The 22,343-nt window shown below is 64.1% G+C and overlaps 1 protein-coding gene across 3 annotated transcripts in view; it reads left to right on the top strand.

Moving 5' to 3' along the window:
* NFATC1 (nuclear factor of activated T cells 1) overlaps positions 1–10,278 on the top strand; it is a 79,399-nt gene extending 69,121 nt beyond the window's left edge. For 2 of the 3 annotated variants that reach the window (XM_054583796.1, XM_054583797.1), the window contains exon 10: positions 8,469–10,278. In XM_054583796.1, coding sequence (XP_054439771.1) covers positions 8,469–8,518 — 50 coding nt within the window. In that variant the 3' untranslated portion in view covers positions 8,519–10,278. The remainder of the gene's footprint in view (positions 1–8,468) is intronic. The other variant, XM_054583798.1, reaches the window with a different exon arrangement.
* Positions 10,279–22,343: the final 12,065 nt, after the last annotated feature.

Below are 22,343 nucleotides of genomic sequence, written 5' to 3' on the forward strand. Positions count from 1 at the left end.
ACCCCGCACGGGGGGGGGGGGGGGGGCGCCGACTGACCGCCCGCCCCAGCCTCTCCCTGTGCAGGCCCCGTCGCTCACTTTTCATCTTTCAGTCCCGGGGGGCGGTTACGATTTTTATTTTTCTTCCCGTCCGGTTCCTTCTCTTTCAATAGGCATTTCGCGATTTGGGGGAACGAATTTTACAGGGACGCAAGGAACACCCCGGGGAAACGCTTCTCGGCGGCCGGTGGTCCCGGGGGCGCCCCGGACGCCGGGGTCCTGCGGCTGCCGCCCCCGCGGGCGCGGACTTCCCACCCAGGGCGTTCGCGTTATGTGGAGAATTCAGGCTAAATCAGGAAGCGGCACCGAAGGCAGGGAAATTATTCCGTTTTAATGGGTGGCGGTGCCGTGCAGCAGCAGAGTTCGTCGGCCAGCCCCACGTCCAGTGGGGAGGGTCATGTTTTATTAAAACTGTGACTTGTTGTCACTCAGTCCCACCGCTGTCCCCTCCTCTGCTTCCAAAAATAGCAGGCCCCGTGGCAGTGGCTGATTAGGATTAAAAAGATAAAAATAAGTGAAGGCTGAAATAGGTCCAGCACACGCGAGGTAACACGAGAACTTACTTTTTAATGAAACTTGAGCGACTGTATTATTTTCCACCGCTTCACAAAACATCTTTGGGGGGGAAAAAAAACAGCAGAAAGTGAAAAAGGAGTTTGGTGATGTTGCGACTCTGCATTTCCAGAGCCGCAGGGGCTGCCGCGCAGGCGGGCGGGTGGGCGGGCGGGCGCCCCCGGGAGGGGCAGCTGCTGACCGCGGGGTCCGGATGCGGCTGCCGAAGACCCTGAACCCCCGGGAGAGACCACGTCACGTTCCTCAGCGCTGCCCCCCGACCCCCCGGCCCCTCCTCCCGGCCAGATGCGCTGTCCCCGCGGAACAAGCGCGCGCTGCGCCTCCTGCTCTCCCGTCCTCGCGCCCTGGATCTCATCGTGGAGTCTCCCTTTCCTCGGCTCACGGCGACTGTCATTCCCTAAACGAGAGCCCGTGGAAAACACGAGCGCTGGGCCTCCCGCCGTCCACCCAAACCACAGACGCGTTCGGGTCGCAGCCGTGCCCGCCCCCACCCCGGGGAGAAGGCCACCGCCATCCCAGAATCGGTGGACAGGGTCGAGGCCTGGGGTGGCCAGCAGTCGGGACCCTTCCCGGAAGCTGCTGCTTTAAGGACAGATTTGGCCCGAGGTATTTCGGTTTCCTGTGTCCACCTAAATTGCTATGCTCTTAGGTTACACTGCTAACTTTAGCGGAAGGTGTACTTTCTGGGAAAGTTAGAAAATACTGTTTAAAATTATCTCCTAGTTCTAGGAATGAGAAAGAATGTCCTTCCTGTTTGGTTTTGCTCCTCAAAAAAGCCATTTTGACTTTCCCTTAAAAACGTGGATGACGGGGCGCGGTGGCGATGATGCCCTTTCCGTGCCCCTCAGGGGGACATGCAGTAGGAAGAGCGAGCTGCGCGCGACCGGCAGCTTTCACACGGAGAGGCCGTGGGGCGCGGCCCCGTGCGGGCCCCGTGGTGGAATCGTGACACCTTTTTGTCTGCCCTGTTGCTTTTGTTTAAAGGACAAGGATGGCTTTTTACAAAAAGAGTTCTTTTTGTGGAAAATCAGCCTTTCAGCATGTCACAAAACCGGGAGCGGAAAAACGGCAGCGCCCGTGCTGGGCCTGCTGACCCCCGACGTGGCAGGTGGCAGACGCTGTTCCCGCCCCCCGATTCCTGGCGCGGCAGGTTTCCTTGTTGCCTGAGTATAAGCGATACAGTTCTGGAAAAAGAGGGAAGTACTTTCAAGTGTTTATGTAATTAAACTAATACGTACCCATGTCGACAAATGGGGGTTTGTTTTTTTTAATTGATAAATGTATTTATTTGCAAAGTATGGTCCTTCTCCATCTTTTCTTTTCTTTTTTTTTTAAACGCAAGGAGGAACAATGGCTGAGTTAACACTTGGGAACCAGATTTCTTGTTCTCTAAGCCCAAGCCCAGTTCCTAAGGAATGAGGGTCCGTGTCTCTGTGAAAACCCACCTAGAAAGTTCGAGTGCCTGCCTCCCCCGGCCCTCCTGCCGCAAAGGCCACAACGCCGGCAGGTCGCAGAGCTCGGGCCTGCGCGGGGGGCGCGGCTGTGCCTGGCCGTCACTCACTGGTGCGTCTGAGAGGGGCCAGCCATGCTGCCGAGCCTGCGTGACAGAAACGAAAACCTGCACAAGCGTGTGTCCTGGTAATAACCGGGATGCACACACGTGGCAAGAAATGCGGAAACTGAAGGCGCAGCGGACGAGCCCCCACCTTGTCCCCATTTTGTGCCTGTTATGAGAACATGTGCACCTTGTGGTTGAGCTCAGACTTTGCATTAATTTCAGACCACTGTGACTTTCACTCACATGCCTGATAATTTTCATCTTTTTCCGACAATCAGTAAACTGAAAGTTTACCAGAAAGGGCTGGGGCGTGCACACACGCCTTCTCTTGATAGAAGCAGGCGATTCGAGCCTTTGATGGAGCATTTCAGCAATTGTTGCACCGTTTAGAAAACAGGCCGGAGGCCAAGGAAGCCCCAGCCTGCAGCCCCGCCCGCCCCGCGCTGCTGACATTTGCGGAACCTGCCGCCCCGTCCCCACCCGCAGGGGCCCGATCCCGCCCCCGGTTCGGTTTTCCTGCTGTGAGGACCGGCTCCTCTCCTGCGCTCTCGGGTCCTGTTTCCACAAGAATGAAGTCCGCCTCCCAGAGAGCTGGGGGAGAGGCCCTGAGGCCCTGGGCTTTCTATTCCCCGGCGCGTGGACCCCGGCCCTGTTTGCTCCTCCGTTTGCGATGACTGAAAAGTCCCCAGTTCGTGAAGCAGGAAGACGCTTTGACCAAGCCTCCTGCATACACAGATGGGGCCCTCAGGCCCCGCCCTGTGCGGGAACCACGTCGTGCGGGGCTTCGGGGGCCGGGTGGGAGCGGGACCGGGCGCAGCGACCCCACGTCAGGGCGGCCGGCGCCGGCTGGGGCTCGCGCTTCTCTGAGCGATGGTTTGAAGGCTGCGCCAGGAACGCGGGGAGAACTGGGTCTGAGGAAAGTGGGGAAATCGCAAAGTTTCAGGAGTTCGGCCCCAGAGTTCACCGGTTGCCACTCAAGAAAGGGTCACGTGGCCTGGGCGCCATCTTTAAAGACAAACGTGCCCAGAGATGCTCTCCTTAGTTCCTGCCCCTCTCGGGAGGTTCCTTCTCCCCCGGGGGGGTCTATCTCTTCTTTAACTCGGGCCCCCCAGTTCTGTGCTACGGGGATCTAAGGGACGCGCTGACCGCCAGGCCCCGGGCCCCCCACTGTGCTCCTTCGCTCCGAGCCCCTCCAGGGAGGCGCGCTGCCGCGTCCTCAGGGAGCGCGGGAAGCCGTGGGTGATGCAGCCTCGACCGATGCGACCGTGGACGCTCACGGACGTGGGCGGGGCCGTGCAGGCTGCAGCCGGCGGCCTGGAGGCCCAGTGCCCTGAGGGGCGCCCCCGGCCGGGAGGAGGCGCAGGCTGGGCGGCTGCCGCCGGGACGTCCGCTCCTGAGGACGCGCACGGCAGGTCTCCGGCCCTGAGGCGGGTCCGCCACGCGGCCCCCCCGGCCCCCGGGACACAGCGCGTCAGGGGCCTGGCCGCGGGGATCCCTGACGGAGGCTCGGTGGCGCGCGGCCGCCTCTGGGCCCCGGGACCCGCGCGGGCCCTGGCTCACGGGCCGTGAGCTTCAGAGCGAAGGCAGTGCTGACACCGCGTGACCCCGGGGCGGCGGCGGCGAAGGACAGGCCCCGCGCCCTTCCTTTGGTCACGTCCCTATTTTCCTTTTTCACAAAAAAATGTTAGAAGCACATAGAGGCTGATACAGGAAAAACAGCTGGAAAAAAACATTTCCAGCCCCAGGAGAACCCCGTCTGTGTGTGGGGGGGGGGGGGCCGCTGTGCTTTTCGGGAGAGACGCCGCCTCGGACCGGGGAGGGGGCCGGCGGCCACACCGAACCCTCCGTGGCCTCCCCGCGCACGGGACCCACGGTCGCGACCTCTGCCTTTCCTTCCTCGCAGGACGCTGCGAGCGCCCGGTGCAGCGTCCGTGCCGGCGCCGAGGAACTGGGGGGCTGCCCGGGCCTCGGTGAACAAGCGCTTTGCTCCGTCCTTAAAATGGGATTTCAGGTCCTTGGCTGCTTCCAGAAACCAGGGATTCAGAAACAGGGGGGAACTGGGGCTCAAGGCGAGGCAAGGAGCGGGCCGGCGTAGTAAGCAGCGTTCGAAGGCGGGCGATCCCCTCCCCACCTGGGCTGTGCTGGGTGGACCTCGGGCGCTTCACTGCAGTACGAGGCCTGTGGCAACCTTTTTTCAAAGTCATGATCAAAATGAAGAGACTTACTATATGAAAGTACAAACATTTTACTTTAAAAAGCACACTTCACCTTCATTTGCTCAGCTACTTGTGAAGAGCTGGGAGAGCGATCGTGTTGCCTTAGGAAGAATTTAGTTTTTGTTTATAGATAATGTACGTACAGGTCAAAAAGCTGTATATTTTAGCTTTTGTATTTAAAAAAAATACTCTTTCCCTTTCACTCAACCTCCGATGTGTACACAGAGGTGGACTGAGGTGTGTATCACACACACACCCGCATACGTGTCCCCGGTGAGAACAAGGCTTCACGCTGCCACAGAAGTTTTAGAAAAAAACAATAGTTTCCACCTTAGGAGCATTTTAGAGAAAAATTAAATATAAGGGAAAAAACCCTTCTTATTAAATCAAACTGTGGTGTAACAGCTCCCCACATCCTGTTGAGGGGCATCTGACGCGAGGCGAAGCGCGGGTTCCGCTTTCGGGTCTCTGACGAGCAGCGGGGGTCACATGTGACCTGCAGTTCAAAATACTTCTGTAAAGAAGAAACCTCGGTGTAGGTGGAAAAGCTGAATAAGAAGTGGAAACTGTCAGCAGAGAGAAGACAGTGTGGGAACGCGTGGGCGTCCTTGGCAGGGCCACATCAAAGAGAGAGCCACTCCCAAAATAGCCCGCGCAGAGCCCGGCTGCCGTGGACTTGGAACCATGACCTCATGGAAGACAGATAGGAAGCGGTGGCAGGAGCGGCGCGGGGCCGCAGGGTCCCCGGCCCTCGTCACCGTCCACCGTGGCCCGGGGCGCCGCGCGGGCGGGGGCCGGGCAGGCGAGGGCAGCCTGCGGTGGTCCACCTCGGCTCGCGGCCCCGCCCGCCCGGCCCCCGGGGGCCCTTCGGGAAGATCCCGGAGGCTGTCGGCACCTCGGGGATCCTTCTCGAGCAAGTTCCCAAGACGTCCACAGCGTCATCGTGGCCCCAGCTTGATCGTCCTCGGCTGGGGCCGAGCAGGATCTGATGACCCAGCACTTCCAGCCAACACACTGCTGGGAGGGAGGCCGGGACCGTTGCGCGTCAGAAACCACCAGACCGCAGCGACACACGGGGCGCCTTGCTCACTGGGTGGGCCCTCCCAGCCTCCGAGTCTCCCGACGGCCCCGGGCGGTCGGGAAGGAGGGCCGGCCCCAGAGCAGCCGCCGGTGGGAGCTAGGACCGCGGACGGCCCAGGACACGCCGAGGGGCACCCCCCCGCGGGTGCCCCGCCGGGCTCAGGTGCCCCGTGGGCCGGAGGGGAACCCCACTTCTGAAGTTTCTTCCCCTTTTATCTTGTCACACAGGTGTCATTTTCCTGTGGTCTGTGTAAACTTGAGGAACTAGAAGGTTCTGGCCTCTCCGCGCGCTGCCCCCCCTCGGCCCTCCATCGCTGCCGCCCCGGGCTCCCCGTCGCCGGCACGCGTCCTGCGCCCGCGGCCCCCGCCCCCCGGTACTGCCATCGCCCCCAAGTCCGGCCGGCGCCCCCCGCGGCCCCCGCCCCTGGGCCCCTCCGCCCGTCGCTGTTGCCCCTCGGGACTCGCTCTCCTCTGCCCTCACGCCACCTCGCAGGGGTCCCTCTCGGTGCCCGTTCCTGCGACAGCATCGAGCCCGCAGGCCCCGGAGTTCATAAACTTCGGACGCCCTTCCACGCCCCAGACCGCAGCCCCTCCTCGGGTCCAGCGCGGCCGGCCACCAGGAGCCCCGGGGCGAGCACCTGCGCCCACGCCGGCCGCCTGCGCCACACAGCCGTCCCCTCCGGGCCCCCCCGGTTCTCCGGTCGTACGGCCGCTCAGGCCCCCGCATCGCGATGGCCCTGGGATCCCCCCAAGTCCGGTGACGGGGCCCCTGGCCTCCGCCGAGGCTCCCGCGTTTGCCCGCCTCCCGCGCGCCGGTCCCATCTGGAATCGACCGCTGCTCTCAGTCCCCGTCACTGGTCCCGCCCCGGCGCCCCCACAATCCACCACGGCTGCACCCGAGCCTCCCTCGTAGTGTCTGTCCGTCACTGTCGGCCTAAAACCTCCCTCCCGTTCTCCATCCCGCCCCCTCGGCCTCCCTCCTGGTCTCTGTCATTTTTACGCTTTACGCCTTTTCAGCGTCCCTGTCGCTGATCAGATGCGTGTTGTGGGGCGTGATCAGCCGTGATCATCGGATGCGAATTAAAACCCGGCTCTTGCCGTGGGTCTGTCACGTCCTGTGCGGTCCTTTTCGCAGCTGTCCCATCCGCGAACTGCCCCGCCTGGCAGTTGTCGCTGGGTTCCCCCTGGATAGAGACTCCCCTGCCGCGTCCGCGTCCACCCTGCCAGGAGCTCCCGCTGCCCCGCTGGGGGATCGCTGACCGAGCAGCCCAGCGTCGCCCCACGGGCCCCGCACCTGCCAGGCATCCTGACGGCCGTTTCGGACGATCTGCGGGGCCCGCGGCCGCGGTTGGTTCTGGAGCAAACCGACAGCAGCCACGAGCCGCTGCGGGCTGGGCAGGGCTCCAGAAGGGATGTGGGGGCCGGCAGCGCCCGGAGTGCGGTCGCTTGCCCCTGTCCCCTCGCTGGGGACTCCTCTTGCTGCGCACGGGCTCCCTGCCTTTTTGAGTGTGTCTTTCGTGTGCTGGCACAGGCGCGGCGCCCTGGGGGAGCTTGCGATTTCTGACTTTGTTGTTGTTGTTGTTGTTAAAATGGCCTTTGATGTGGCAATGTTCTGCCAAATGAGAATTGGACGTGTGCCTCTTAAACCAGCGAGAGTGTGGCCCGTGACGTGGGGGGAAGGGCGCCCTCCCCTCGTGCCCCGGTGCCCATCTGTGCAGCAGGCAGCGGGCAGCCCCGAGGCCGGGGCGGACGCCAGGGGCACGAGGGGAGCCGCCGGGGCCTGGCCCCGTCCCGGGAAAGCCGCCTGCCTGCGCCCAAGGAGCTGCCGCGTGGCTGCTCGCGGGCAGGTGTCGCCCAAGATCTGCCCTGGGCCCTGGGCATCTTTACGCCCACGGGCAGCGCGAGGAGCCCCTCAAGGAGGGGGAGTCCCTCCCCGTGCCTGCGGCCACCCCCCTGCCCCCGGCGGAGAAGGTGGCTGCCGGTCGCATCCGTGTCTCAGGCAGGGCCCAGGCCTGTCGCGGGCGGGCGGGCGGGCGGCGGGTGGCCCGGCCAGAGGCCGGACGCCACGACCCTGGGTCCCGGCCAGGCCGCGCCTTTGGGAAGAGCCGGGTTGGGGGTGGCAGCGCGGGTCCCTGGCTGTAAACTGGTGCCAGCGAGTTCTGTTATCAGGTCCCATGACACAATTCCTGGTTCCCGACACTGGGTTTTATTATTGTTATTCTTCAAAACAGGCGGGGGGTGGATGTTGAAAGGGAGGGGAGGGAAGGGAGGGGGTGATGAAATGCGGCCGCCCGGTTGCTCAGGAAGCCGCCCTCGGGCGGGCCGGGGCCTTTGCCGCAGCACGTGGAGCTTATCTGGGCGGCAGAGGGGAGCCCGGCAGTTCCGTGACGTGAGCGTGTGCTCCCCACCTCCAAACTCGGTCAGGAAAGGCACCGTGGTGACACCCCCCGGTGACATTTCCCCCATCTGGGCGCCCGTCGGGGGTGGCGGGGGCGGTGCAGCTCGCCCCCGATGGCCTTTGCTCACTTCCTCCCTGGCTGCCAAAAATCACAGACTCACAGTGGCCGTGGACGAGGAAACAGACGAAGGAAGAGCCCGACCGAGGCCCCCGCCGCCCGGCGCTGGCCCGCGCGAGGCCGGGGGCGGCCACACACGGGGACGTCCCCGCAGCGTGTCCGTGTGGGCGCCGGCTGTCGAACCCGTCAGCGGCGCTCCCCGCGTGGAGCACACGCGCCTGGGGCGCACGGCGCACAGGGACGGCGGGGCCGCCCCGGGCCCGTTTGCGGTGGGAGCGGCGACTGCACCTCCATCACAGCAGCCGGCCCCGCGGCTGCGCCGCTGGCTCGGGGCGCCTCGGGGACGCGGCCAAGGCCACCAGCCGCTCCCTGCGCAGGCCGCGCGTCCCGTCCAGGCGGCACGGCCGCCGGCCTCTGGCCGCTCACCCGCGGCTGCGTGCGGAGCCGCGCGTCCCTAATGCCCTCCCTGTCTTTGTTTTCTTGCAGTAAATGAAATCATACGCAACGACCTCTCCAGCACCAACCCTCATTCGTAGTTGGCGACGCCGGAGCTCGCCAGAGGCTGCGTGGTGTCGACCCAGCGGGCGACGGTGGCGGTTCGACACGCAGGCTTCTGGCGGAACAAACTGAACACACCTGGTACCGCTCAGAACTTCCAACTCACTGAAGGGTCACTGCACATGCAGAGAAGTAGCCCTTTAACAGGAAGGAAGGACCACTCCGTCTTCTGAAGGAAAAGTCATCTCAAGAAGAAAATACAGGGGTGGCGTGGGGTGACGGCAGGAGACAGACCCCCACGGCCGTGGCCCCGGGCGCCGCCGGACCCCGGTGCGCCCTGGGGCGCCCCTGGATTCCAGTGCTGGAAGTGCCTTATGTGACCCCATCGCAGCGTCAGGGCATCATAGACGTGAGCATTAAACTTGCTGCCAGGAAAGTATTTGTAGGAACAAAGCTATCACACCCTTTCACCATGAGGCTTTATCAAACTCTGTATAAATGAAGAGAATCCTGGCACTCTAGGCCTTGTGAGGAAAACCTAACACGTTTCCTACTTTTTCCCGACTTCCTGGGCGGCTGTAACATACAGTTTCGTTGCCTCATTCAGTGCATTTCAGAAATCTCCCAGTTTGTCATCTCAGCTCTTTCTCGTGTCTTTCCCTCCCTTGCGTTGACTAAAACCGTAGGATTGTTCATTGTAGCTAGGATTTTGTTTTTATCTGGCTTTGAACATAGCACAAGTAGGTTGAATAGCACAAGATAGGTTACTGGACAAGAAAAGAAATCTGTTCGCTGCAGGACAGGTGTTGCATTTGCATGTATGTACATATATAGGCACATATTTATGTATAAATAATAAGTAGCAGGTGGTCTTCGGTCTTCGCCCAGCAAGGGCTTCCGAGCCAGCAATAGCCCATGTCCACGGGGGGGGGGGGGGGGGTGCGTCCAAAACCCAGACCTGGCTTCCCAGCAGCTCCCCCACTGGGGCCCCCGCCGCCCACGGGCCGGCGAGCTCTCACCTCGCGCCCGGGGCCGAGCTCTTCAGAGGCCGGGGAGGGCGCGCCGAACACCCTGCGCTACCAGGTGGCGAAATCGGAAAGCAACTGTAAATAACATCGCAGAGGGAGTGTAATATATTCGTCCAGCTATAAGATTATTATTTCACAGAAGCCTTATAACGCTGCTTCATATAAGAGAACGATTACCAAAAAACAGCGTTTTACCACGCAGCGACTGGGGTAGGTTTCAGATGAGTCACTGTTAACAGATAGGGTAGGGTCAGCTTCACTGCTGCATTTTGTACACTTAACAGCTTCTCACACATAACCGAAACGCGCATGGTTTGATTGAAACATGTTTAACCTGATCCTGTGCCTTAGGAAGTCACGCCCCCTCCTGGAACCAGCCTGAACTGCAGCCTGGGGCCCAGGCCGACACCGACAGCAAAAGGGGGTGGGGGGAGCTCGCCTGCCGGAAGGATGCTTTTTTCAACCTCCTTTTCTGTATGACTATGTCTAGCGTTTTTAACTCAGAAAAAAAACAAACCAAAACCCCGAAAGCCATATCGTCCCATTTGCACAGGACTGTGAAGAACGGAAGCTCTGGCTGCGGGCACGTTCGGCCCTGCCCCCGGGCGCCCCCCGCCCTGTCCCCCGGAACCTGCCATGCGTCCAGCGTCGTAGGCCTGCCTGCATGAAACATTTCTGACGGCTGTGCTCCGGCCAGGGAGCGTGTGATGTTTGTGTCAGCTATCTTTGTAGTGAGCAAATAGTTGCAATAAAGCGATACTTTCTTGCGGGACGCGCTGGGCTGAGAGTGAGTCATTCCGCTGCAGAAACGCTGCCGGGCTGGGAAGCGTGTTTGCAGCTGCAGGGACTTGTCCCTGTGAGGGGAGCTTTGTGTCGTGAAGCGGCGCCGATACGATCGCTCGGCCCGGAGGCGCGTCCTGTCGGCAGAGCTCTCCTCTCTCCCTCCTGCGTTTGGAGGGAGCCTGTCGTGGACGTGGGCGGGCGGCGGAGCCAGATGCTGTGAGCGCGGCATCCAGCCTGGGGGAGACGGGCACTCGCGAGTGCCAAGTACCTCTGCTCGCAGAGACCGCCGGGGCGAGGCTTTGGCCACACACACACCCGCATGCCATTTGACCATTGTTTCAGCAAAACAATGTGCGCACGCGCGCTCCTTCCACTCCCCGAGCCCCTCCCCCGCCCGCCCAGCCTCCCAAAGGCCTGGGTGGGAAGATCCTCTTGGTGCAACCGGGAACTTCCCATCATTGCCGTTGGCAAGTGTCAGAAACAACTTTTCCTTTCAGGACGTTTCTAAGGCAGGCGTCCCTGGGCCCTTTGCTCAGAGGTTGGCACGGGGACCCTCACTGCCGATCGCAGCGCCAGGCCGGCCGGGCTTCTACGCTGTGCCCGGGGGAGACGCGCAATCCGCCGGGAGCCCCTCCGGCACCACGGGCACAGAAAGGGCATCGGCGGTCGGCCGCGAGGAAGAGGGCCCAGCTGCTCACGAACAGGCAGCGAGCGCCCTCGAGCCCCGGGCAGCGCCTGCCACAGACCCGGATGCGGGGCCCCCCAGGGCGCCCAGAGCCCCCGACGGAGAGCCCCCCGAGAACTGGCCGCTGGGCTCCAGAACGAGGCTCGGCCCCGAAGACGCCGCGGGCAGCCAGGAGTTCCAAAGCAAGGTTTTATAGACGCGTCTCCCCAGATACGAAAATACAGACCTGTAACGTGATGGATGGGTCCTGCTGAAGCGCGTGCGCCCCGTGGACGCCGTGTCCTCGGCGGCTGTTTCCTCCAGGTTGACCCCGAGGGACTGGGAAATACGCCCGGGCGCCGACCTCCCGGGCGGGGAGGGGATGTGTTTCCCCTTCAAACCAAGACTGCATTTCTCTGGGAAGCTGAGACAGATGGCAGCCTAACCTCCGCTGGCCGGCCCTCTGCGGTGTTGGGGGGCGGTCACCGGCCCCCCCGTGGCATCCTGGGGGACAGAGCACAGGGGACCTGGGCCCAGGCGCCTCCGCAAGAGCTGGGAGCCGCGTGCGTGCCCGGGAGGCACATGCCGGCGACTCCGCTTCACCCTCATGCCCCTCGGCCTCGCGGGTCCTGCCCTTCCAGAGCCTGAGGCTGTGGGCTTCTCTTGTAACCCGGCGCAGCCTGCGCAGAAACGGGGGCACATGAGCATGAGCACCCCCTCGGTCTCCTCCTCCGAGCAGGTCCCCGGCTCGTCGGGCCGCTTTCCACGGCCCCCGTCCCCCTTGGGGGTCCCCACCGCAGTCGGCTGCTCCTGCCCGTCTGGCCGCGTGGCCTTGCTGCGTCCCCACCGGCGGGGTCCCCAGGAGGGTGCCCGTGCGACGTCATTAAACCTTCCGTTAGAACCGTGTTTGGCGCTGGGATAAGCCTGTCTGGCCGGCGTGTCTGGAGCGGAGGCCCGTCAGGGAAGAGGACGAGAGGGGCCGAGACGGGGGCCTCTGCGTAAGAGGGTCCTCGCTCAGCTTTTAAAAAAATGCACGGTGAAGTGAACGATTTTAAAGTAGGCAGTTCAGTGGCATGTAGTGCATTTCCTCTGTCGTGCGACCGCCGCCTCTGTCAAGTTCCAAAACATGTTCACCCCCCGGAGGAATCCCTGCTCCCCCGCAACCGCTGGCGTTGTGCCACTGAGCATCCGTGTGCCCCGCATGGTTCACGCACACGGAATGCGCTGAGCATCGCGGTTCAGGTGTGGCCACGTCATAGAACTTACCAGAACTTCATTCCTTCCTAAGGCCGAACGCCGTCCCGCTGTGTGGCGGCCTCCGCCCCTCGCCCAGGGACGTCCGGGCGTGTCCCTGTGTGTCCGCTGGGAGCGTCCGTGCGGCGGCCTCGGCTCCGGCCCCCGCGCCTGAGCCTTCGGCTGCGCCCTGCCGGGCAGGACCGCTGGGAGGCACGGTAATTGTGTGCTTTACTTGGTGAAGAACTGTTTTTCCCTTGCCCGCTGTTTAAATTACACATCCCTAAGACAGACACGGAATCGCTAACCTAATTTGGAGTCACATATGAGAAGCACATCGTATTTATAATTCTTCATGCCGAAAAAATCGAGTTAGCTCTCAGATGAGTGAGGGCTCATTTGCACCCGCGCAGAAAGCAGACCTCGCCCGCGCCTGCTCTGCTCCCGCGGGGCCGGCGCCGCGGCTCGCAGGGTCCGGCTGGCTGGGGCCGACAGAGCCTGGTCGCACAGTTGCACTTTACTTCGCACGTACAAATTAAAATAGCGGGGCAGCGAGCCTGGGTGGAGGCCTTCCCTGCTGGGAGCTGGGGACGCTGGGCCGGGAGGGAGACGAGCCGCGGCGGGTCCCCGCTGCCCCCGCTCAGGGCCACCGGCTCCGGGCGCTTCTGCGCAGGAAGCCGCACGGCCGCGTGGCACCGTCTTCACGGGGCGGCCGTTCCCATTTGACCCCTCTGGGACCAAACCCGACGGCCTCTGAACCGCGACAGAGTCGGAGCGGCACTGCCGCGTCCTGGGAAGAGCGGAACGGCCAGGGCACTTTTGTCCCCTGTAGCCGCTCGTCTTTTATCCAAAAAGAAGGAGGAAAAACACCGATGAGACTGCTTTGGAGGAAAGTGTAGTCGCGTGTGGGAAGGGGGTCCCGGCGAGCTGGGCCGAGCTGCCGTCCCCCCGCCTCTGAGGCTCCTGCTGCGTCCTGGCCTGGTCCCCCGGGAGCCTGGCCTCGGTGGCGATGCCGTCCCCACGGCCGGTCACCCTACTGCTCCTCCCTCCAAAGTGCGCCCCCGCGCACACAGCGTCCAAAGGGCCTGCTGGCCCCACGCTTCCCTCCTCTGCTCCCGCCGCTGCGCCCGCTCCTGTTGAACGAGCGACTCCCTCCCCGACCGTGAGGGTGCCAAAGAGCCAGTCGCCTACAAGGGGGAAGGAGGCACAAGACGGTCAGTCCCAGCCCCTCGCAGCGCCTGCCCAGCGCCGCGCGGGCTGGGCCCCGGCCGCACTTTTGCTTCAGCCTCTGTGTGCGTGGAAACGCTCTCCTTTCACCTGTCTTTTACCTTTTTATTTTAAAATAATTACAGATTCACTACAAGTTGCCAAAAAAAACAAAAGTACACGGAGGCCCAGGGAGACCAGGGAATGGACGCAGGCAGAACTCGTGACGCCATCTGTAGGCGGTTTCCTGAGCCCGGTGTAGCCGTCAGGGGACGTGGACGGCAGTGAAACGCCACTGCGCGCCCATCGGGGTGGCTGAAATGCACAGACAAAGCAGAACAAACCATTCACAAACATGCCGCTTCTCCCCACATTGTGGTGCCGCGCAGCTCCCTCGGGGGGGGGGGGGCACGCCCCTGGAGCCGCGTCGAGCCGGGAGGGCCCGTCGCCCGGCCTGGGCCGCGCGGCCTGCGCCTGCCGAGGGCCGCGGGGTGCGGGGTCACCGCAGCCCGTCCTGGCCGTCCCCCGCCGGCCCCACAGGAAGCGTGGGCTTCAGTCTGTTGAACCCCCCACCTGCTGAAGGGCATCTGGGCTCCCCAGGTGGTTCGTTGGCTTGTTTGTTTGTTTGTTCGTTTGTTTTGCTGAAAAAAGCCCCCCTGTTCCCCTGTGGTGTGATGCCCGGGTGGGACTCTGAGCTGGTTTGAAGGCTGCCTGGTGGCTGCAGGGAGCGGCACAGGCGGGAGCCAGGCACCGGGGGTGCGGGGGGCCCTCGAAGGCCTCGGGGCTCCCCAGGCTCCTGGCCGTGCCTGAGGGGGAGCCTTTCAAAGACACCTGCCCGGCGCAGCGGGGGCCGCCAGCCTGCGGGCGGGAGCCAGGTGCGGCCCATCTGGCTGGCGCGATTCACCTGCTCGCCCAGGACGCAGCTCTCCAGGGAGTCCCGGGGCCCAGGCTGGGCGGGCAGCACCCGGGCCTGTGGGCCCAGCGGGGCCGGGGACCCTCCCCAGGCCCAGGCGGCCGAGTGTCCCCCACATCCTGGGACGGCTGCCGCACGTCCCGGAGGAGGAGGCGGCTTGGGGGCTTGAAAAGCCACCGGCGCCCTCGCGCTTCTGCTCGGCCTCCCAGGGAAGGAACAGCCCAGGCCCTGCAGGGCCACAGCGTCGCCCGGTGGAAGAGGACCCCAGGAGGTAGGCGGGGGAGGGGAGGCCACGACGCAGGGCAGCCAGGCCACCGCCAGGCCGCCACCTCGCCGCCACCTCGGGGTGTGACCCTGGCGCATCTGGGCGCTCAGGGCAGCTCCGCAAGGACAGGCGCGGCCCGACGCAGTGCCGGCCGCTCTCGGGGGCCGGGGGCTCTGAGGTGGTCCCGCAGGCGGCGACTGGGAGGGGCTGGGGCCGTCGGGGGCTGGAAGGGGCGCGCCCCCAGGCCTGTGCCGCCCAAACCCTGTGGGTGCAGGGGGCGGATTTGGGGGCCGCCGCGGGCGCCGTCTCCCCCAGTGTGTCAGCCACTGTGAATAAAGGTGCCGTGAACATTCAATGCCTAAGTTTTCATGTTGGGTTTCGGTGAAAACAGCTTTCCACGTTTTCTAGAATAGAGGCCAAGAAGGCATTGCTGGGTCAGGTAGTAAATGAATGTCTTGTTTCCTGACATGCCCAGCTATTGTCTTCAGCTGCTCTGCCGTTCTATGCTTTTGCCAACAACGCGTGAATGGTTTGTTTTGTTTTGTTTTGTTTCGTTTCGTTTCAGCCACTCTGATGGGCGTGCAGTGGCGCTTCACTGCCGTCCACGTCCTGCCGTCCTGACGGCTACAGAGCTGGACGTGCGCGTGCGAGAGGCCTCTTCCTGCCGTTGCCCATTTTCCAGTGGGATCGCTCTGTCCGTCTTTCTGCTTTCGGTCGGGTCTCCGGAGCGCGTTCCATGTCCTTAAAGTCTGCTGTCAGATGTGCGGTTTGCCAACGTTTCCTCCCAGCCTGTAGCTCGTCGGCCTCGTAAGAGGGTCTTGGGGAAGAAAAAGTGTTGAATTTTGATGAGGCCAGATCTGTCGGTTTTTTCTGTTATCGGCTGTGCTCTGGGGGTCAAGCCTGGACCGCGCCCTCGCCCGGAGCACCTCTTTGTTTTTTCCTCAATATTTTTTAGGTTTGTGTTTTAACGTTTAAGCCGTGAGCCCCTGTGAGTGAATTTTTTGTCTCAGGTGCAACAGGGGGTCCTGCTTCGGTCCCCCCGCGTGTCCGACGGTTCCCGCACCACGGTTCTAGCCTGAGCGCGCTGGTGGGGGCCCCTGCCTGGCCCCGATCGCCGATCTGCGCGGCGTCTGCCCGCCCGCCCGCCCGCCCGCCGGCCCACGCCGTCCCGGCACCGCAGCGTCTTGGGTTCTCCACGTCGCCGCCAGGGGTCTGCCCGCTGCGTTTCTCACTCCCAAACGGTGCAGCCCTTCTAGACTTTGCCTTTCTGCGTGAATTTTAGAACAAACTTGTCCATCTATAGGAAGCCTTGCTGGGGGGTTTATAGGAATTCTGTTTAGCCTGTGGGTCAGTTTGGGGAGAATTGGCATGTTTATTATGTTGAATCTTCCGATCCACAAACATGGCTTGTTTTTCAGATGCTTTTCAATTCTTTTTTATCCTAATTAAGATCTTTTTAATTTCTTTCACCGGCACTTTTTATTTGCAGCGTTGTTAGGTTTACACCCTGGCATTGGATTCTCTCTGCATCAGTTATAAATGGTGCGATAGTTTCATCTCTGTCCCCTCGTGTTCGCTGTTGGTGTATGGAAACGGGGCCCGTTGTGTGTGCTGACCTTCACCCTGAGGGCTTGCGGATCCCACTTATTCATTCTAGGACCTTTGGGATCTTGTGGGGTTTTTTGTAGATTCTGTGGGATTTTCTACGTAGATAACTACGGTGTTGCGAGTAGCGAGGGCGGGCACCCTGGCCCTGTACCCCATGGTCGGGGGAAGCTCCCTGCCGCCCGCCGAGTGTGCTGTGTGGGGCGCGATTCGGCAGCTGCGCCCCCCAGCGGAGGACCTTCCCCTCGGGCAGGCGGGAGGTTTGGCTGATGCTCTTCTCCAGGAGTTGGTAGGATTTCTCTTCTTCAGCCCCTTGATATACGGTTTACCTTCACTTTCATTGTTTTAAGAGAAACATTGATGTGAGAGAGGAACATCGGTTGCCTCTCACACACGCCCCAACCAGGGACTGACCTGCAACGCAGGCACGTGCCCTGACTGGGCATCAAAGCTGTGACCTTCTGGTGCACAGGATGACGCTCCAACCAGCCAAGCCGCACCGGTCGGGGCCACTCGCTTTTAAGAGAGATTTTCAGGGCTGTGGAATTCTCAGGGCACGGCAACGCTGACCCTCCATGCCCGGGTTGCGTGGCCTCTGATGGAGCCCCCGCCCCCGCCCCCGTTCTCCCGCGGGCAGCGCGGGCCTTTCCTGGCCGCAGAGAGGGCCTTCTCTCCAGCCCTTGCCCGAGGCAATTGGATTATGTCACTCGGTGTGATTTTCTTCATGTCTCTTGGGGTTTGTCGAGCCTCCAAGATCGGTGGGTTTATAACCCTCGTCGCATGTGGACATCTGGAGCCATGACCCCTCCCTGGGTCCCTCCCCGGGTCCCTCCCCTTCCCCGGGGCTGAGTCACACACACAGGGAGGGCGGGGCGGGCAACATGCAAGCACACGGAACACGCGGGCTGCTCTCGCCTTCTTGCTTATTAGTTGCTGTGTTATTTTCCACACGAGCGACGGTGAACCTATGTTTGCCCCACCCTGTGTGTGAGGCCGTGTGAACTGGCCCACCGCTCGCTCCTGCTCTGTTATTTCAGGCTGTTTCTGTGTTTTATTTTACATAGTTTCTAGTGCTATGTATTCACGTTTAGTAATTTTTCTTTTCCGCAGCATGAAATCTGCTATTAATCTAGATAACTCCAACACTGTAGTTTTCAACTCTAAAGGTTTGCTGAGAGTGGTTGGTTTTTGGGGTTTCGTGTGTGTGAGTGTGTGTGTGTGTGTGTGATATCTTGTGTTCAGCCTTCCCTCTGACTCCCTCAATGTGCAGAAGACAAGTGCAATGACCTTCAATTTGCGCCTTTGCTCCCCGGTCACCCCCTTAACCGCAGGTGGTTCCGATCGGTCTTCGCTCCACGGAGGGCCCTGTCCCCCTGCCCTCGCGCACGCCGGCTTTGGGTCAGACGTGACGCCCTGCGAGTGCCACCCCGTTGAGCAGCGGGCCTGGCCTGCGGTCGTACACGGGCCAGAGCGTCGTCTGAGACGCAGTGACGTCCCCGGGAAGGGGTCTGAGGCCCCAGGTCCTCCTGGCCTTGAAGCTTTGTCAGTTAGGAGCGGCACCGCGTTTGGTCTCCGGCTGATTTTTCCCACTATTTCCCCTTCTGAGGACAGTTCCTGTCGCCCCTGTGGGTGGGCCTTTTGCGACGTCCAAGTGCCGGTCCCTCTGACCCTTCCCGGTGGCTCTTCGCCCGCCGGGCGGGGTCCCCCAGGCACATGGCCCCGGTCCTTGGTTCCCCACAGGCAGACCACCGAGCTCCCCGCAGAGCCCCTCTCTCCACGGTGACGACCCGGACGCCCCCCCGCGGCCCCAGCCGCCCTGAGCTCCGGCCACGTCTCTTCCCCACCCCCGCCGCCCCCCGCCCCCGCTGTGCCCAGCACCCGCCCCCGGCCCTCCTCGGGCGCCCAGAACCCTCCCTGGGCCGTGAGCGGGCGCAGCCACGGGCTCACCTCGTGTGTTTCCCTCCCGGGGACCACAGTTCTTTGTTGCCTGACGTCTAATGTCTAACACATGTTTCTTATATTTTTTCCATTTTTCACTTGTTTTGGTAGGCGGGTAAATCTGGTCCCTGTTAGTTCCTCTGGCTGAAGGCAGAAGTCCTGATGCTTGATTTTGCAGTGTCGTGGGTAGGCCCAGCCGGAGCCGGAGCAGCAGCCAACCCCCCGCTCCCCGGCGTCTCCCACCGCACAACAATGCTGCTATTCACGGGGCGGCGGCGTCTCGCCAGGAGAGGGCTTGTGATCACCACCTGGGCCCTGGGGCCCCATATAATTTTAATCGGAAGGGAAAGCATCAAACAGAGGCTGAAAAACAGCTTCGGCTGCCAAATACGCTTTTTCACCTGGAGAAAGAACAAAAGAATCCTGGGGAAGAGACAGGGGTTTTCACAGGTTTGTAAAAAGCACCAGAAGGCAGCACGTGTCTGTCGAGGCCGCGCGGGGCCTCCCCACGGGGCTCCGGCGTCGCGGCGTCGCCGTGACGGGGTCTGCACTGAGCTCCTCGCCGCGGTGTCCACCGTCGGGGGCTGCCAGGCTCGCGGCCGCGCGGGGACAGCGCTAGGGCCTCCGGCAGGGGGCGTGGACCGAGACACACGGGGGCCGGGCGCAGAAGGCGAAGGCGGCTGAGCGAACGTCGCGGGAGTTTCTACCTCATGTGTCTTCAGTGCCTGGAGCAGCCGTTAGCCACAGCGACCTTCACCCGAGAACGGAAATGCTAGATGTTAAAGACACGGGTCCGAGGCAAGTTCCCTCCGGGACCCCCTAGTGAGAAGGGGGTGTGGAAGCAGAAAGCGAGAACGGAAGCCTCCCTCTCCCGGGACAGCCCGCCGCGCGGCCAGCCTTGCGGTCCCGTCGCCGTTCGGCCGGAGGGCGCGTCATGCCCTGGCCCCAGCCTCCGCGCACCCCGCACACGGGCACCGTGGTGCCAACGCCGGCTGCGCCGTCAGCTGGGCTGGCAGAGGCAGGAGGCCCGGGGGGTCTGGGTGGGAGCCCAGCCGACCCGCAGCCACAGGGAAGAAAGCGGGGACCCAGGGCCCAGGCACCGCGGCCGCACGGCGGGGCCGCGCCTGAGGACGGAGCGCAGCCCTCCCGCCCGCCGTGCCCGGCTCTGCTCCCGGCCTCGACGGGGCGTCCCGAGCACCGGCCCTCCCCGCAGGCCGCCCTCTGCGAAGTGGCTGCCTGTCCCCCAGGTGTGGCCCTGCACGAGGGCAGTTTGCTCGCAAGCCAGCGGATGGGACAGACAGGCTCCCGGAGAGGCTGGGGCCGAGGAGCGGCTCCTGGGGGCGCCAAGGGCCGCAGCAGGGTCAGCCCGGCCCGGCCTTGGGGAGCTGACCCCGGAGGCCGCCGTGCGGAAGGGGCGGAGCCGGGCCCTGCCTCCGTGTCCCCACGCAGCCGCGCGGCCGCCCGGCCCGGCCCTCACACTGCAAGTCCCGCCCGGGCTCCAGGCCCCGGGCTCCCGAAGCGGGGTCTCCTCTCGGGCTCCAGGGCCCTCCCGCCTCCCACAGGGGCTGCGCGCCCGCCTGGAGGGCGGGCACCGTTTATCGGATGGACGCTCGGCCCCGCTCGGCCCGTGGCCGGCCGCCTGCGTTTCTCCTGGGTCTCAGCCCCTCCTGGCGGGACCTGCCAGGGGAGGTGGGCAAACTGGTTCCGAGCCACACGCCCGAACCCCCACGGGCCCCACTGCCCGTCTCACCTCACAGCCAGGCCTCGTCGGCCGAGAAAGGGGGGCAAGCGGGGAAGGAAGGGGGCAGAAGGAAGACGAGAAGACGCAGGGATTCACTTGCCGCATCCCCGGGCACCAGAGGCACGTCCCCTCCCTGGCAGCTCGAACACCAAGGGCGGGGCCTGCCCAGCTCCGGGGCCGCCTCGGACCCTGGCTCCCCGGGCCCTGCCCCCCCGCCGCCTGCCCCCACATGCCCTTCTCCAAGCCCCCCGTTTACAAGGACCGCGCCGCGTTGGCTGAGGGCCCCTGACCCCCGCTCGAGGCCGCCTTCACTAATGACGTCCGCAGCCGCGTCCGTACTCCCGGGTCCTGGGGGAGGATGTCAGTGTTTGCGTTTGGGGGACGCAATTTGACCCCCGGCAGAGGTCTGAGGTCAGCCTGCTGGGCCTGCTCCCCACGCGGACGCCGGTCGGTGCCACGCGCGAGAGGTGGGCAGCCACCCAGGGCTGCTCTAGGGACTCACGGAAGTGAAAGCCGCCCTGCTGCTGGGTGCCCCGGACACGGTCCCCGGCCGCCGCCCGGCCCGGGCCGGCGGGCCAGAGAGACCACGGGGGGACGGGCTGCCCGCGCTCTGGCCCTGGGCCGCCTCGGGCTGCGACCCTGCGGGACTGGCTTCAAACCCCCCCGTGCGCCCCCCTGGAGGACGCGGCCGGCTGCGCCCACACCCCCGGGCAGCCCTTCCCACCCTCGGCTTCCCCGCAGCCTCGGGGCCGGTCAGCAGGCAGCCCGAGAGCACGGGCGCCCGCCCCGGCTGCCGGAGCCTCTGGCGGGTCCTCGAGACCTCAGGCCGGCTTCCCACGCGATGCTGGCCAGCAGCCACCCGTGCAGGTCACGGTGTCATCCATGGTGTCCCCAAGCCTGGACGGCAGGCCACCGGCCCCGAAGAGCAGTGCCCGTGACTCAGCGAGGAGGAATGTGTTGCTTGGCACCCGCTCCTGAGAGTGGAGCTGGCATCTGTGTCTGAAGCCGCCCTGCGTGCGGGAGCTGTGGCCAGGCAGGCCCTGCCGCCGTCCTCTGTCTCCAAGGAGGGGGTGGTGGGAGGGAGGAGGGGCCCGGAGCCTCCCTGAGGAGCCGGGACAGGGCTGGGGCCCCGGGGACCCTCGAGGGCTCGGGGGGAGACGCTGTGATGCCGCAGCAACACTGGGAGCGGGGAGCGGCGAGGGGTCCATGGCAAACTCCCCACAGGCCGCTCGGGCCTCGCCCGGTGACCGCGGCGCCAGGTGAGCGGGGCGCTGGCACCGCTGCCTGCTGGCGGGGCCACCTGCCCGTGGGTCGCACACCTGGGAGACGCCGGCCGCGGAGCCCAGAGCGCCTGGGTGTCGGCTCGGTGACTCAGGCCGAGCACCACCTACTGAGTCACCTGCCTGCGCCCCACACCTGCCCGGCCTGGGAAACCCCTCTCCCGTGGCCGGCCCCGCCCGGCCAGTGTCCCGAGGAGCCGCAGAGAGCACACAGAAGTGGCCGCGGTGGCTCGTGCTGGTTTCCAGCCTCCGCAGCGAAGGCTCTATGTCTCATTAAACACCCGCCAGGCGTCCCCGATCCCTGAGTCACTGAGCGAATAGATAAATAAACCAACGGGTGAGCGAATTGTTCCTGGGAAAGGAGAGGGGACGGGGCCCCACCCCGTCCCCACCCCCGCCCACAGCTGAGGGGCCGGGTCAGGCCAGCGAGGCCCGTGGGCCATGTGACCAGGGCCCCCGGTGGCCAAGCACTGTCCTCATCGCTGCGAGGGCCGACGTCCTGAGCTCCGTGGCGGGTCTGGCCGGGGACCTGAGCTGGAGCCCACACGCCCCCAAGGCCACGTCTTGTCCCCTTCTGTCCCTCGGTTGCCCTGCGGCCTCTCACCACATCCCCTGGCCTATCAAGGCCTCCGGCCACACTGAGATGCGCGTGACTCACGGCTCGACTGTCACTACCGCGAAGACTGGGTGGGTTCCCGCAGAATCACGCCGCCCGCGCCCGCGCCCGCCGCAGACCTCGCTCATCGAGCGTGATCACAGCGCACTCGCCCACGGAGCCCGGGCGAGGCCAACCCGACGCCGACACGCCAGCCCAACCCACGGGATGGGCCTCTCTGCCCGTCGGCCTGAAGCCCGTGGCGAGAAGACACTGTGGGTGGGACGTCAGGTTCGGCCAGTGCGGAGGGGACGTCAGGGCCGTCCGGCTTCGCGGGACCGCCTGCCGTGCTGCCCCGAGGCAGGCTCTGTCCTGGGAGTGCCCTGGGCACCACGGACCCACGCGGCAGCTCTGCGGGTCCCGACCAGGTCCTAGGCCCCGCGGGGCGTCCGCCGCCTCGCTCCGCGAGGGGGCGCCGCCCACTGCCCGGCGGCCGAGGACAGGAGGCCACCCCGTCCCTGGCGGTCCTCACTCAGGTTCGTGTCTGCGCAGTCAGGCTTCAAACACCAGCGAGAAGTCACCTGCGTCCCTCGCGCGGCCACGGTGGCCTCC

The sequence above is a fragment of the Pteronotus mesoamericanus genome, unplaced genomic scaffold (genome assembly GCF_021234165.1).
Source record: "Pteronotus mesoamericanus isolate MK-2021 breed Mesoamerican mustached bat unplaced genomic scaffold, CSHL_Meso_final contig_74, whole genome shotgun sequence".
Classification (NCBI taxonomy): domain Eukaryota; kingdom Metazoa; phylum Chordata; class Mammalia; order Chiroptera; family Mormoopidae; genus Pteronotus; species Pteronotus mesoamericanus.